Here is a 14,597-nt window from a genome sequence, read left to right on the forward strand (position 1 = left end):
CAAATGGTAATTTAGAAATATTTTCCCTAAATATTTCATTCTTTACAACAGGTGCTAAACTAAGCCTTTCATCATACTATAGTTCTCTACTATAATTTGCTTGCCATGTGAAAATCGGTTATTGTCACAATAATTAAAGTGTAAAGTAAGATAGTCTATAGAAGAGGGATGTTTCAGAAAAGAATAGAAGAACAGACATGGGGCTTAATAATTAATCTAAAATAGATTTGATAATATATGAATCTTTTGAATATAAAACTGAGATTACTGACTCTATATTAGTAAAATGCTTGCTTCTTTTCTTCAGTAATGATAATAGACTCATCTATTAACTCTCTTCTAGCCATTCTTTTCGTGACAAAGTACTTTGAGATGACTGATTAAATTGGAAATGTGGTCTTCAGCAATATTACAAAGAAAAAGTTAAGTCTAACAAAGCCAAAATTATGGGTCTGATAACATATGGCTGCATACATACTAAGACTAGTCAAATTAAGTGAACAGATGTATATAGTTTTGTTTTATTATTAAGGGCTGGGAAGCAAACAAAAAGAAAACTTTGTTAGGGATTTCAAACCTCTCTCTAGAGAGAAAATTTTACCCTAATTCTAAGTGTTTTGTTTTGTTTTGTCTGGCTCTTCTTCTGCCTGACTCTTAACTGCTGGTGTCCAACAGGGCCTTCCTTGCCTCTTTCAATCTTCTAATGCTAGAGCACCCATCTCAGGCCTCAATACTCTGATGTTTCTTTCCCATATCCTTTTCTCCAGCTCTGACCTTTCTACTAAGCCCCAGGCCAACATTTACAACTATTAGAAACCGCCATCTGGATGTCTTATATGCATCCCTGTGCTCACATTTTCAAGAATTTAATAATTCTGTCCATGGTCAATTATTAAATCACTTCCTTACATATCCCCTCACTTCTCTTACTTGCTGCACTGAACTAACTTGGCTGAAACACAACCATAATTAAATCTTTGTCTACTCCAATCTTTTCCCATGCAGCTAAACATGGCTGGAGAAAAATATGCAACCACGCTGACCTTTAAATTCATGATCACTTTAAATTCACTTTAAATTCAAGATGACTTAGCTCGAAAGAAGCCTAAACGCTACTACCTACCAATCATCCTATATTCCCAAAACTAATTCATTCCTGTATTCTCCTACATGACAATTCATACCTTCTCCTCACTTCTCAAATTTCTTCCCTCACAATCATTCCCAGCTGATGTCCATGCTTCATTTTACTAAAAAAAAAAAACTAAACCAATCAAAAGATAATTTCCACTAGGTCCCACCACATCGATTTACCCGCATTCATCCGTATCCACACATTCTGCTTTTTCTCACGATTATTAATGAAGTATCTGTGCTCCTATTCCACTTGTGCTCTAGATTCCAACCCTTCTTGACTCAAACAAGTATACTGTTCAACAATTTACTATGTCTTTTTCTGGTGTCATCAATTTTGCCATCAAGATGGGTTATTTCTCCTTTCTAAAAACAAAAACTGGACCCCACTTAACCCTCCAAGTTCTACCCCATTTTTTCTGCTCCTCTTTACAAGTATGTAAACTCTAGAGGATTAGATACACTAACTGTATCTAATTCTTCCCTTCCTGTTCTCTCTTGAGGCCACAACAGTGATGCTTTTTATCCCCTTACTCCAGAGAAACCGCTCCTGTTAAGGGTCTAGGTGGCATCCACGTACACCAATGCTCCAATGGTCAGCTTTTAGTTCTCATCTTCTACTTGTACTTGATCTATCAAAAAATGTGACACAAATAATCACTCTCTTCCTCCTCACAATATTTTTTCCCTTGGATTCTAAGACACCATGTTCTCTTGGCTTTTCTCCTATCAATGATTCTTTCTTTTTAGACTATAGATTAGTTCCTTCTGATCCCTAATCTCATGTTTATTTCATCTTTGTATTATGAATTTTTTCAAAAAGAAAAACTGAAAAGCATAAAACTCAAAAACAATTCAACAATTATTAACATTTTGCCACATTTGCTTGTGTGTGTGTATATATATGAGTATGTTTTGAACTGAACCATTTGTTAAGCTGGAGACATTATGAAACTTTCTTTATCCCTTGGCATACACCTCCTAAGAATAAGGCCATTCTCTTTTATAACACCAAGAGCAATCTAGAAATTAACAGTAATTCAAATGCTTTTTATAATTCCTCCACCCTCATCAGATTACAATCAAGGTTCATACATTGTATTTGATTGTTCCATCTCTTTAATATGGAAACGACTCCATGTTTTTTTGTGTGTGTGAAGACGATCAGCCCTGAGCTAACATCCAATGCCAATCCTCCTCTTTTTTTGCTGAGGAAGATTTGCCCTAGGCTAACATCCGTGCCCATCTTCCTCTACTTTATATGGGACGCCTCCACAGGATGGCTTGACAAGCAATGTGTTGGTGTGTGCCTGGGATCCAAACCCGGAGGGCCTGCACTTAACCACTACGCCACGGGGCCGGCCCCACCGCTCCTAGTTTTTTTTTTTTTTTTTTTTAAGTGACACTGACTTTTTAAGAGACTAAGCCAGTTGTTTCACAGAATACCTACATTCTGAATTTGTCTCTCTCTCTCTTCACTGTGTCATTTAACATATTCTCATATCTTTCATTTTTCCTGTGAGCCTCTTAACACTGAAGTATCTAAGGGTTTTAGTCTTTGGGCGTTTTCTCTTTTCTATCTATATTCCCTTGATTTTCTCAAACAATTTCATAGCTTTAAATACCATCTATCTGCATACAACTCCCAAATATATAGCTCTAACCATGACCTCTCTCCTGAACTCTAGATTTGTATATCCTACTCTCTATTCAATAACTACTCCACTTCAATATTTTGTGAGTATCTCAATCTTAAAATGTTCAAAACCAATAATGCTCCTCCCTTGTCTTCTCCATCACACCTAATGGCAACTCCATCCTTTCAGTTGTTCAGGCCAAAAACTTAGAAGTCATTCTTGACTATTCTCTTTCTCTTACGCCCCATCTAATCTGTTGCAAATCAAAATATAAGCAGAATCTGACCACTTCTCATCTACTTTCACTGCAACTACCTTTATCCAAGCCACATCATTTCTGTTAGATTATTAAAGTATCCTTTAAGCAGTCTCCCTGCTTCTGCCCTTGGCTCCCTTCATTCTATTCTTACCCAGCAGGCAGTCTATTCTTATCTGTTATAAACTAAATCAGATTACGTCATTTCCCTTCTCAAACCCCTCCAGTGGTTTCCCATAACACCCAGAGGAAAAGCCAAAATCATCAAATTTAACTACAAGCCCCTACATGATGTGGACTTCCTTAATTCTCTGACATCATTTCCTTTTATTCTCTTCCAGTCACACTGGCCTCTTTTCTGTTACCTGAACATGTCAGGCAAACCCCCACCTCAAGGTCTTTGCACTTGCTTTTCCTTCAGTTTGGAAAGCTCTTCTCCCAGACAGACACAAAGCTCACAACTTCTCTCCGTCAGGTCTTTATCCAAAGGTCACCTTTTCAGTGGGACTTTCCCTCACCATGCTAGGTATTAAAATGCAATACAGGTATTAAAATTGTAACAACTACATACACCAGAACCTCCTTTTTAGCTTTTGCTTTATTTTTCTCCACTTATCATCATCTAACATACTATACATTTTATTTATTGTCTCTCTCTCCATACTATAATGTAAGCTCCAAGAAGACAAGGATTTTTGCCCATTTTTTTAACTGTTATAATCCCAATGCATAGAAAATAGCTTGGTATACAGTAGGCACTCAATGATTTATTGATTAAATAAAATGAGAGAAAAAAACTCAGAATAAGAAAGGAGATAGAAAAATTGGGCCTTTATAATTCAGTTTTTTAAAAAATGTATGTGTTTAAGTATGCAGGTATGTATTTTTAATTCAGCAGATAGACTAGCAGTAATGACATGTGGGCATCCAGGCAATAAAGAGGATTATAAAACAGGTACTTTTTAAGGTTCCTAGAATCTCTAGTATCTATGAGTCTGTAAGATATTTAGAACTTAAATTTTTTTTGTTTTGCTAAAATACAAAATTATTACATTCTGACTGTATTTTCTTCTAGATTCCCTGAGTCACCTGATCCTTTTTCTTCCTATTTTGTCAATTCCCTGTTCCCAGATACAATTCTAGAAGCTTAGCTTCATTTTAAAAATTTTCAGCACCAAAGTTTAGGAGAAAGCTGTGAGTGAAGTAGGTAAGAAAATCTTAGTAATTTTTAAACGGCCATATAAAATTTCTGCAACACTTATACTGTATATTCAAGCATCCCTTAATAGGTATTTAATTCTACCTTCAAGTAAAGAGAATTTTTAAGCTGAATATCTCAAAGTTCAGAAGAAATCCTTACAAACATTTCCAACAGCTGCCAGAATTCTTTTGCGCACCTAGTTCATTACCATGACTACATTCGTGGCTGTGCTCCCTACAGTCAAACTTCTGAAAATATGTGGTATGAAACAACAATGCACTTGACAAATGCACTATATGATGAAAGAATAGGTGAAGATGTCTCCTAATTCATGTATCATAGTGATAACAAACGCATCCAGAAGTTCAAAACCTCTTTCCAAGTATCAGCACCCTAGTGTCATTTGGCACAGCAAGCTAGTTTCTGTGAATACTAAAACTAACACACAAACCTGCAAATTTACCATCTTGTTTCAGTCCAACAAAGCAGGTGATTTTCAAGGTATTTGTATCTAGATGCTCTAATCCTAAACTACACATGGCAGAAACATATCTTTCTTCTATGAACCCTTTTCCCTCTCTACAAACTTCCCCCAATGGCTAATTTACATGACACGACAGTCTAACAATTAAGAATGTGGTTTTGGAGTCGGACCTGAATTCGAATCCTAGTTCTCTCACTCTCTAGCTGTACTGCCATGAGCAAATTTCAAGTACACATATTTCCTCAGCTTGACACGGGGTTACTGTGAGGATTAAATGAAATAATACAAAGGAATCACTCAGCATACTGTAAAACACAAGGCAAATCCTCACTAAACATTAGCTATTGTTCTTGCAACATCTTACAAATCTTAACTCTAGAATAACCTTCACAGTCTCTTATGTCCTATGTCCCATATAGTCTTAAATATTTCCTCATCTTTATATATATGAAAGCTCCTACCTTTTTATCCTTGTTGCCTGGACTTACATTCTGGTCCTGATCATTTTTAACCTGGATTATGATTACTTCATTCTTACTAACCTACTTTCCTCCAGCACTTTTCCTACTCCTTAACCTAATTCAGTAATTTTTAAGTCATCTTAAGGATCTTTGAATCATGTCCATGATCTTACTTTCTGCTTCAAAATTATTTATTTATAACAAGTATTTTTCAAGTACCCACTATCCAGCACTGGGCTAGGTACTGGAGACACCACTGTAGACAACAAAGGCACAAACAGTTGGGTATAAGCTTTACTTTGAGGAATTTAAATAATGTTTCTTCTTTCATGCCTGATGTTTCAAATTATAAGAGTCAGGTTTGTTAGAGCTACTGCACTATAGCAGATAAAACAGTATTAACACTGCAGTAAAGTGTCATAGGTAATGGTGTGAATTTTGTAGTCAAAACTATCTGAAATACTCCCCCTCCTAGGTGTGTGATCTTGGGGCAAGTTTCTTCACCTCTCTCTATGCCTCACTGGCAAAATGGGCATAATCTAACATCATCTCATATGGTTATTATGTAAACTGAATGAGATAATACATATAATATGTTTAGAACAGTTTTTCCCACCTAGTAATTGCAATTTATTACTATTACTCTTATTATTCCCCTCTCCAAATCTCTTCCAAGTCGTACCCTATGGTCACTGTACCCTCCTCCTCTAACTTTGTACAGCTCCTAAGTTCTCGCTCTTCCTCCTTCAAGTTTTTCTAAATTGATCAGAAAAGCTATGAACAACCGCTAATCCCACTCTATGTGGACGAAGAACTCCCCTAAGAACCTTCAGTTATGTCTAGTCTGATTATACACTTTATTTTTCATGTTTACACATCACTCTCAAAAAAAAAAGGGAAAAGGAGTACTCCTTGATTTGCATATCATACTAAAACAACTATTTATTCGGATATCAAGTATTAAGCAGATCATTTTCCAAGTTTGCCTTAGCTGTTTTTTTTTACTATAAATTTTAAGTTCCTAAAAAATAGATGTTCCAAACTATACAGCACCTACATAGATAGGACCAACACAAACATTTGTTCAGGCCCTACTATGAAAAGAGGCAGCTAAACATAAAATGTGATCAACTATTGAAATCAACTAAAATTGGCCTTACTGAACTATAATTTTCTTACTAGCTAGGAATGTGAAATCTATTTTATTTCTAATAATTAATCATTAGATATTAATTTTTATAAACTGCACACTTCTGGACAAGTTTATAACACTGAAATTAACAAATAAAGCTTCTGACCAAATTTGTAGCGTTCACTTATACATAAATGAATAAAAACAATTCGAAGTTTCACTTACTCAAATTCTGTAGCATAATATTTAAGAAAGCCCAGTAAGAGGTCCCCAAGAGTTGATTCATTCTTTGAGAGGTAAGGAGGAACATTACATGGAGCTTGATGTACAAGGTGCAGCTGTATAGCAGGACTGAAAGATTCCTGTCAAAAAGAAAAAGGGGAAAACGTAAGGCCATTTAGAACACACACTAAAAACTTTATTAATCCTGACCTAAGGCTCTCTGAAGAAGTGAGAAGAAATTTTCTTTATGTTGTCAATTTAGAAATTTGAAGATTTTCTCCCACTAATGATTTCACCAGTGTCTGTAGTAGGCCAGAAAATACCTGAAAAACTAAGATATTCTAATCCTTGGCTGAGGTATACCACTCAGTTAACCAATGGAGCCCTACGACAGCAAAATTTTCTTTTTTTTATTTTTGTGAGGAAGATCAGCGCTGAGCTAGCATCCATGCCAATCCTCCTCTTTTTGCTGAGGAAGACCGGCCCTGAGCTAACATCTATTGCCAGTCCTCCTCCTTTTTTTCCCCTTTTTTTTCTCCCCAAAGCCCCATTAGATAGTTGTATGTCATAGTTGCACATCTTGCTAGTTGCTGTATGTGGAACGCTGCCTCAGCATGGCCGGACAAGCGGTGCATTGGTGCTCACCCAAGATCTGAACCCAGGCCGCCAGTAGCAGAGCGCATGCACTTAGCTGCTAAGCCATGGGGCTGGCCCTGCAAAATTTTTTGATTCCTAAATAAATCCTTACTGTACATACCAAGATTCCATCCAAGAATATATAGATTTCTTTATAAATATATCTCCTTCTTAATTATACCTACAAGGTACCTACTTTATGAAAGCTATATCAAGCACAAGGTAAGAGCTTTTTCTAACTGCCACTTAAAATCTCTCTCAAAGGCCATAAAAGTAACTTGCGTATATGAATAGTACACATACCCATTTTATTATTTTTAAAATTTTGTTTCATTTCATTTTTGTATTTTGTATCTTAGAGGGAAGACAGACGTTCAACATGAATTAAACTTGAAAAGACAAAGAGGGCAGGGAAAAGTAGGAAGATAGGAATCATACCAGCAAGTAGTATTCAGCAAACTTTCACCACCTATATTCATAAAGGAGGATATATTTGCTTGCAATCCAGGCCCAAACAACACCCTTATTAGAAAAAATACTAATGGGTACTTACTCTTTTTGCCTATGCTATGTCATTCATTTTCATACCCGATCTTTCCTGTATTAGCAGTAAGTTTTGGTTCTAAAATATCCTAAATGAACTATAGAGATTCTCAAGCAATACATATTCATATGTTAGAAAATAATCTAAGGTAATCTGCATAGTGTCCTCAAGAAGGATTTTCTCTATACTCCCCTTTGCTGTCAGAGTAGAAATACATTTTTAAAAAAAAAAGCAATTGGTTAAGGCAGCAGAATGACAACTACACTTAAGATACCCAACTATCTAACAGATCGACTTTGGGTTTATAGACATCAATTCAATTAGTAATGTCTAAATAACTCCAACATTAAAAAATAGAGGCTCCCCAAATAACTAAGTCGCATTACAGAGAAATAGGGTAGTGCATCTATTTAATGGCAATCCTCAAAAATCAGCAGCAAAAACAAAGAAGCAAGAAAATAAAAAGTCCCCTCCCCTGCCCCATTACCTATAATTCTATCAATAATTTTTAACTACAAAGAAATAATTACCTTTCTCTCAGAAGAAAACCTCTACTCCAACCACAATTCACAAAGCTGACACTCCTAAACTTACGTCTTCCCCTTACACTTCTAACAGATTTAGTATTACATTAAAAGACTCAAGTAGAAATTGTATTTGTCTCTAAGACTAGGGGGAAAAGGAGAGACGGCTCAATTTATAATAAAGAGTAAAAGCAGAAGGAATAGCAGATATACCGCCTCTACTACCTTTTGTCTCTTACTTGTTAAGCATAAAACCGGACTTAGGACAACGTTATTTAAAACTGTAAAATATAAATATTATTTTCTGGCAAATTAAACAAAAAGGTATAACGTAAATTCAAATGACAAGGAAAAGAAAAATGAGTCACTGTTTAATAGCTTCTGCTCTGAAAGCTTCTTACTAATTTTGATTTCTAGCACCTAGCACAATAAGCATTCAACTTATAAACAGATGCTGAAATAGAACAGAGTCATTTTCTTACCTGAGATTTTAAATTGTTTGAACCTCCTTTAAAATCTTTATTTTGTTCAATAATTTAAAGAAAAAGATCAGCAACTGTGAGATTATAACTGAAGAGCTGTGAGACCTACTCTACTAAAATGATGAATGACCTTGGACACCAACAATTTGGCCACTCTTTCCTTAGCTCCACTGTTCTTTTCCATGGTCATATAAAAAAACGGCCATGTCATATACACTGAGGGAGAACTCCAAACTCAAAAAAAAATAGGGTCCAAAAGAAGCTACAAGTAAGTAGGAATTCCATTCAACCCTAACAAATCCCCATTTTTGGTAATCATTCACATTACAGAAAGATTCTCTGCTTTAAGAAAGATTTCATCAAAGAATTTTTTTTAAAAGGGAGCTCCCCCATTGCATTTATGTATTTAAGAACATACACTACTTCGGACAGGATGGGGGTGGGCAGAACTTAAGCTAATATATTAGAAAGCTCATAAAGAGCAATCCAAAAGCCAAAGGAAAAAAAAGCAGCCTTAAAATTACAACCTAAATCCATGGAAAAACAATAACTGATATAATGTAACATCTATTTCTTAAAGAATTTTTTTTTTATATTTATTGCTGTCTGAAGATGAAGACATCTTTATTACTCTTTAAGGTTATATATTATTTTGGGCTTCTAATAACCAAATGTGTAATGACTTAATTCCTGAAAACATTTTCCAATTGATATTTAAGTGCTGGTATTTTTGAAGATACGTATCTTCCACTTCTCTGTAATCAATGCCAGGGTAAGAAAAATTTAAATAGGTAATCCTTTGAAAAGTCTCACTGTTTTTGCCTATACAACTCCCTACCAAAAATGACAAAAGCATCTTTTGTCAGATTCCATCATTTTTCTGACGCTATGCCATAATATCTTACTTTATCTTCAAAGTTTGAAATTTGGACAATTAAGCACTTTCCTTTGGACAATTAAGCACTTTCTAGAATAAATGAGATTGGCTAAACTTTTACTTGGTAACTCATTTTACTTGGTAACTTGGTACTCGTTTCTTTAAAACGATGTATGGCTTAAATGAAAGATGACTGTTTTCCATCTCTAGGCAAACAAGTTTAAGTTGCATAATTTTCTAACAATATGAATTATTAGACCCTAGAAATAAATGTCGAGGAAGGTCTCAAAGAAAAGAATAACTGATATGGAGTACTTACGTGGAGTTCTGCCTGAAAGAGAAAGAACTAAATTGAAGTCCTACCACGCTTGCTTAATCGTATGCCGATCACCACTAATCTGGTGATGTATGTTAAAGACTAATCACTAAATTTCCTTTAAAGTATATTTGACTTTAGTGAGATTTTTAAAGTTTTGAAATCAACATAAGTATTTCACATAAAGGAGAAGTACTTATATTTTTATTCTATTTCAACTTATATTAGAAAAGCTCAAAATTTAAAAGAACCTAGGGCCGACCCACTGGTGTAGCGGTTAAGTGCACGCACTCTGCTTTGACAGCCCAGGGTTCGTATCCCGGGCACGCACCGATACACCGCTTGTCAAGCCATGCTGTGGCAGCGTCCCATATAAAGTAGAGGAAGATGGGCACCAATGTTAGCCCAGGGCTAGTCTTCCTCAGCAAAAAAAGAGGAGGACTGGCGACAGATGTTAGCTCAGGGCTAATCTTCCTCACAAAAAAAAATAATAATAATAATCTAAAAGAACCTTGTTCCCTTGTAAAGTAACAATTTTTTTTGTTGTTACTGTCAAGTTTTAAGTCATTCTCAAACTTACTTATATAAGGTGAAATTTTGTCATATCTGCTTTTCTTAAGAAAGGTATAGGAACAATCAGATATATAATCAGATATACACAAATAAAATGTAATAAACAGAAATAAGATGAAATGATATGTTAGTGAATATTACTATCATTTTGCTTTTCCTCAGGCAGCATAATATAATGAAAGAAATACCAGTTTCTGGATATATAATTTGTGACTATCCAGACTAGTCTGTGACTGTGACTAGCTTGGATCAATCATGCAACCTTTCTAGTTTCCTCACCTGTGAAACAAAGAGAATACCTTACAAGTTTGTTTAGGATTAAAGATATTGTGTATAAAATTTACAGTGTGCTGACATAAAACAGATACTTCAAATGATGGTTATTAGTAATAAGAAACAAGCTGACTTGCTTGTACCATCAGATGGACCACTGAGAAAAGCGCTCTGATGATTAGCCTACAGGTTTCAGATAAAACAAAAAGGCTGATAGTAAGTCCTTATCCACTGTAAGCACCAATCTTACAGTAAAGATAAGGTGCTTTAAATATTTACAACAATGTAAACTTACTTGAAAGCAAATTAAGACATTCTTAAATCAAGCAGGTCTTGCTACTGGTATTTTTTAAGGCCTTGGGGCTGGGCTAGTAATAAATCTATTTTCCTGCTACAAATATAGAAATAAGATTATTAGCAAAAGAGAGGTGGAGAGTGTATAGGGTCAGATGTAGTGTATGTGAAGAGAAGTGAGGACTCCGTTATGGGGGAAAGCCAGATGATTACAAAAATGAAACAAAGAAGTAAAAATAAGACTCTTCAAACTAGAATGTACTAGTAAGAACCTGGGTATCTTATCATAAAAGCAATACCTCTGTCCTCAAGCATAGTGCATTAAACTGAAATTTCATCAGTATTTTATATTAGTAAAAAGAGTTTCACATAGCACAGGGTTTTAAGTCAGATTTCTGTAGAAGTATCTATCCAATATACAATAATAGATTCTTTAAAGGATAAGTTTAACTATCAGATCCTTTGTATGCTGAAAAATATATGCAGCTCTTTCTACACTGAAACCTAGGTCTTAAAGAAAAATAAAGTTGGGGCAACAAAACAAAATATTAAACACCCAGTCATTATCTTTGACCTTTCAGTATGAGCAAAAGAATCAATACTTTACGGAGAGAAGAAAGTATTCAAGAATAAGGCCCAAAAGTTCAAGTTAACTTTTATTTCTATACTTTCTGACGCTTTCATTTTTCATAATGTTTAAGAAAGCATAAACATTGATCCCTAGCTATACTGGAAACTCAATATAATAGCAGTAATTAGTTTTAGAAGCAGGAGGTAAGATAACCAGCAGGAAGGTTCTTGTAAATGGCGTCTTTTTTTTTTTTTTAAAGAGAATTTTATTCTTTTTTTTTTAATTTAATTTATTTATTTATTTTTTCCCACAAAGCCCCAGTAGATAGTTGTATGTCATAGCTGCACATCCTTCTAGTTGCTGTATGTGGGACGCAGCCTCATCATGGCCGGAGAAGCGGTGCGTCGATGCGCGCCCGGGATCCGAACCCGGGCTGCCAGCAGCAGAGCACGTGCACTTAACCGTTAAGCCACGGGGCCAGCCCCAGTAAACTGCGTCTTTTAGTAGGTTACCCACCACAAACTGGGAGGCCCCCACTCAGCAAAACTCTGACAGTGAATCCTTTATTATCCAGCACCTGGCATGTGTGCATTATAATACTAAGTGATGTTCAAAAACAACATCAGTTCTTCTCAATTATCAAAGATTAAGTTATACTTAACTTAGGTTCCATGACAAGTATATTTATTATATTTTATGTGATACATATAAAATAAATAAGTTCTTTGAAAGTTGTTCACTCAAGCTAGATATTATGTTTTCCTTTGTAATACAGCCATTCAGTAAGTTTAGAACATAGATGTTCTTATAAGTTTATGAAACTAAGGAGTAAAAATTAGGTGGTTTCAGAAGGTTGATCAAACATTCTAAACAAGTAGCTTAAATATTATTTCCAAATAAAACCAGAAACAAAGATGACTATGAAGAAAAACAGAAATAGTAAAACAATAAAACAAGGAAACAGAGAATTCTGGAAAAAAGAACACGAAAAATTGGAAAAGAAACAAAGTATTCATGTAGATTGTGAATATGTACATTACCTAGGTTTCTCTCAACTCAAACTGAGTACATACTAAACTTTTTCTAGTAGGCACACCTCATTTCTTGAATGTTTCCAATTAACTTCCAATGTTTCCTCTTTTGGTGTATTACTTGGCAAAACCAAATGAAAGATAAAATGATCATCCAATTGTTCAACTTCTTAATTGTTTTCCCTGCTTTCAAAGTATACATACATTGGGCTGAAAAACTTCTGAGTTCCTAACTAAAGAAATGCTGTAAAACTATATTTACAAATAGCATGAAGAAAACTGGAATGAGTCCAAATGGGCCTTGACCAGCTGAGTATATTTAATTACCATTAGTAATAATCATAAGCATCATGCAAAAAATTCCACCATTAATATAAATGACCAAATTGCCAACAACGAAATAAAATATCAGAGTCTTCTGAAAAAGTATATGAAACATTTTTAATGTTCTAGTGGCCAATGACTCAGCCTATATAGAAAATGTTATCATATACTTAGAAGGTAACTATTACTACTTTTATATTCACATTAATACTGCATATAATGTTTCCACATATACTTATTATCATACGTATTATAATAATTTATAAGAAACACTTACTGGGTAAATTTTTTGGATGGATGGAAGGATGGGTTCAGGTAGGGCTATAAAAAGAAAAAGTTTAAAGCTTCCGTGATTCACATAATTCATTTTACAAAACAATAATTTGTCAGCTATACTCCAGGTATGAGACTATAAGGGTTTCTGGTAAAATTCAACAGTTTCCATATATACTTTGTGAAATTAATTCTGATACCTAAAGATTTAAATTCAAAATATATCTAAGCTGACAATTTAAGATTTGCTAATAAGCTATATATATATTTCTATGTAAACCAATGTTCCTTACATGGTTTTAGAACAACAGGCCATCGACAAATGGACACACATCATTTGGTCCAACATTAGACACACACAAAATAAGCAAGACAACAATTGTTCTACAGATATTGAACGGACGTTGTTAAGATGGATGTAGCTATCAAAAAAATTTTTAAGTACAGGCCAATGATACTATATCATGAAAGAACAACAGTTCTGTCACAACTGTGTCTTTATTACTTAATTTCTTCTAACAAACAATAACACCAAAATTGAGATAGTTTCAGGAAATTGATCTACTTGAAAAAACCTTCAACTTCATTAATTAATTTTATGTTATTTATTTATTTTTTTGGTGAGGAAGATTGGCCCTGAACTAACATCTGTTGTCAATCTTCCCCTTTTTGCCTGAAGAAGATTGTCCCTGAGCTAACATCTGTGCCAATCTTCCTCCATTTTGTTTGTGGGACGCTGTCACAGCATGGCTTGATGAGCAGTGTGTAGTTCCATGCCTGGGATCCGAACCCTCGAACCCAAGGCCACTGAAGCAGAGCACGCGAACTTAACCACAACGCCACTCGGCTGGCCTCCATTAATTAATTTTTTAAAAGAAGGCCTTAACAAAGTTAGAAATCTAAATCAGATTTGCACCAAACTGCCATAAAATAAATAAAATTTCATACCAAGAAATCATCATCTTCATATACTACTCTATTTTTTAGTTGTCATTCTTCACCCTTCAATAGTTTTATCCAAAGCCAATCTCTTTTAATGCATTAACAGTAATTTCACATAACTATAATGTAAATGGAAAGGCATGATGGCAAAGTGCCTAATATTCACAATATAAGAAATAACTAAAACATGTCTTGAGTATGGTGAGATACAAATAATGCATGTTCAAGATTTCTTTAAAGACCAAATATAGTACCATATGATGAACTATGTATTTAAGAATTAGAAATACTACATATAATTAAATAAACTCAGTAACAATCTTTAATTCACTTCTAATTTGCTATTTAACAAAAACTTTCTTAAATGACTTCTGGAATATATTAATGTACGTATAATCAACCATTATGAC

General features: G+C 34.6%; 1 protein-coding gene across 5 annotated transcripts in view; it reads right to left on the bottom strand.

The window, feature by feature from the left end:
* The window catches only part of TENT2 (terminal nucleotidyltransferase 2), a 65,303-nt gene that overhangs the window by 8,536 nt on the left and 42,170 nt on the right, over positions 1-14,597 (bottom strand). For 3 of the 5 annotated variants that reach the window (XM_087430129.1, XM_087430128.1, XM_087430130.1), the window contains 2 exons: positions 13,250-13,293; positions 6,531-6,667 (listed from right to left, as the gene is read on the bottom strand). In XM_087430129.1, the coding sequence (XP_087286255.1) occupies positions 6,531-6,667; positions 13,250-13,293 (181 nt within the window). Of the gene's footprint in view, positions 1-3,417; positions 3,550-4,369; positions 4,974-6,530; positions 6,668-13,249; positions 13,294-14,597 lie in introns of those variants that run through there. The other 2 variants (XR_015552040.1, XM_087430131.1) reach the window with 2 other exon arrangements.

The sequence above is a fragment of the Ceratotherium simum genome, chromosome 4, assembly GCF_057802395.1.
Source record: "Ceratotherium simum simum isolate JZ-2026a chromosome 4, ASM5780239v1, whole genome shotgun sequence".
Lineage (NCBI taxonomy): Eukaryota > Metazoa > Chordata > Mammalia > Perissodactyla > Rhinocerotidae > Ceratotherium > Ceratotherium simum.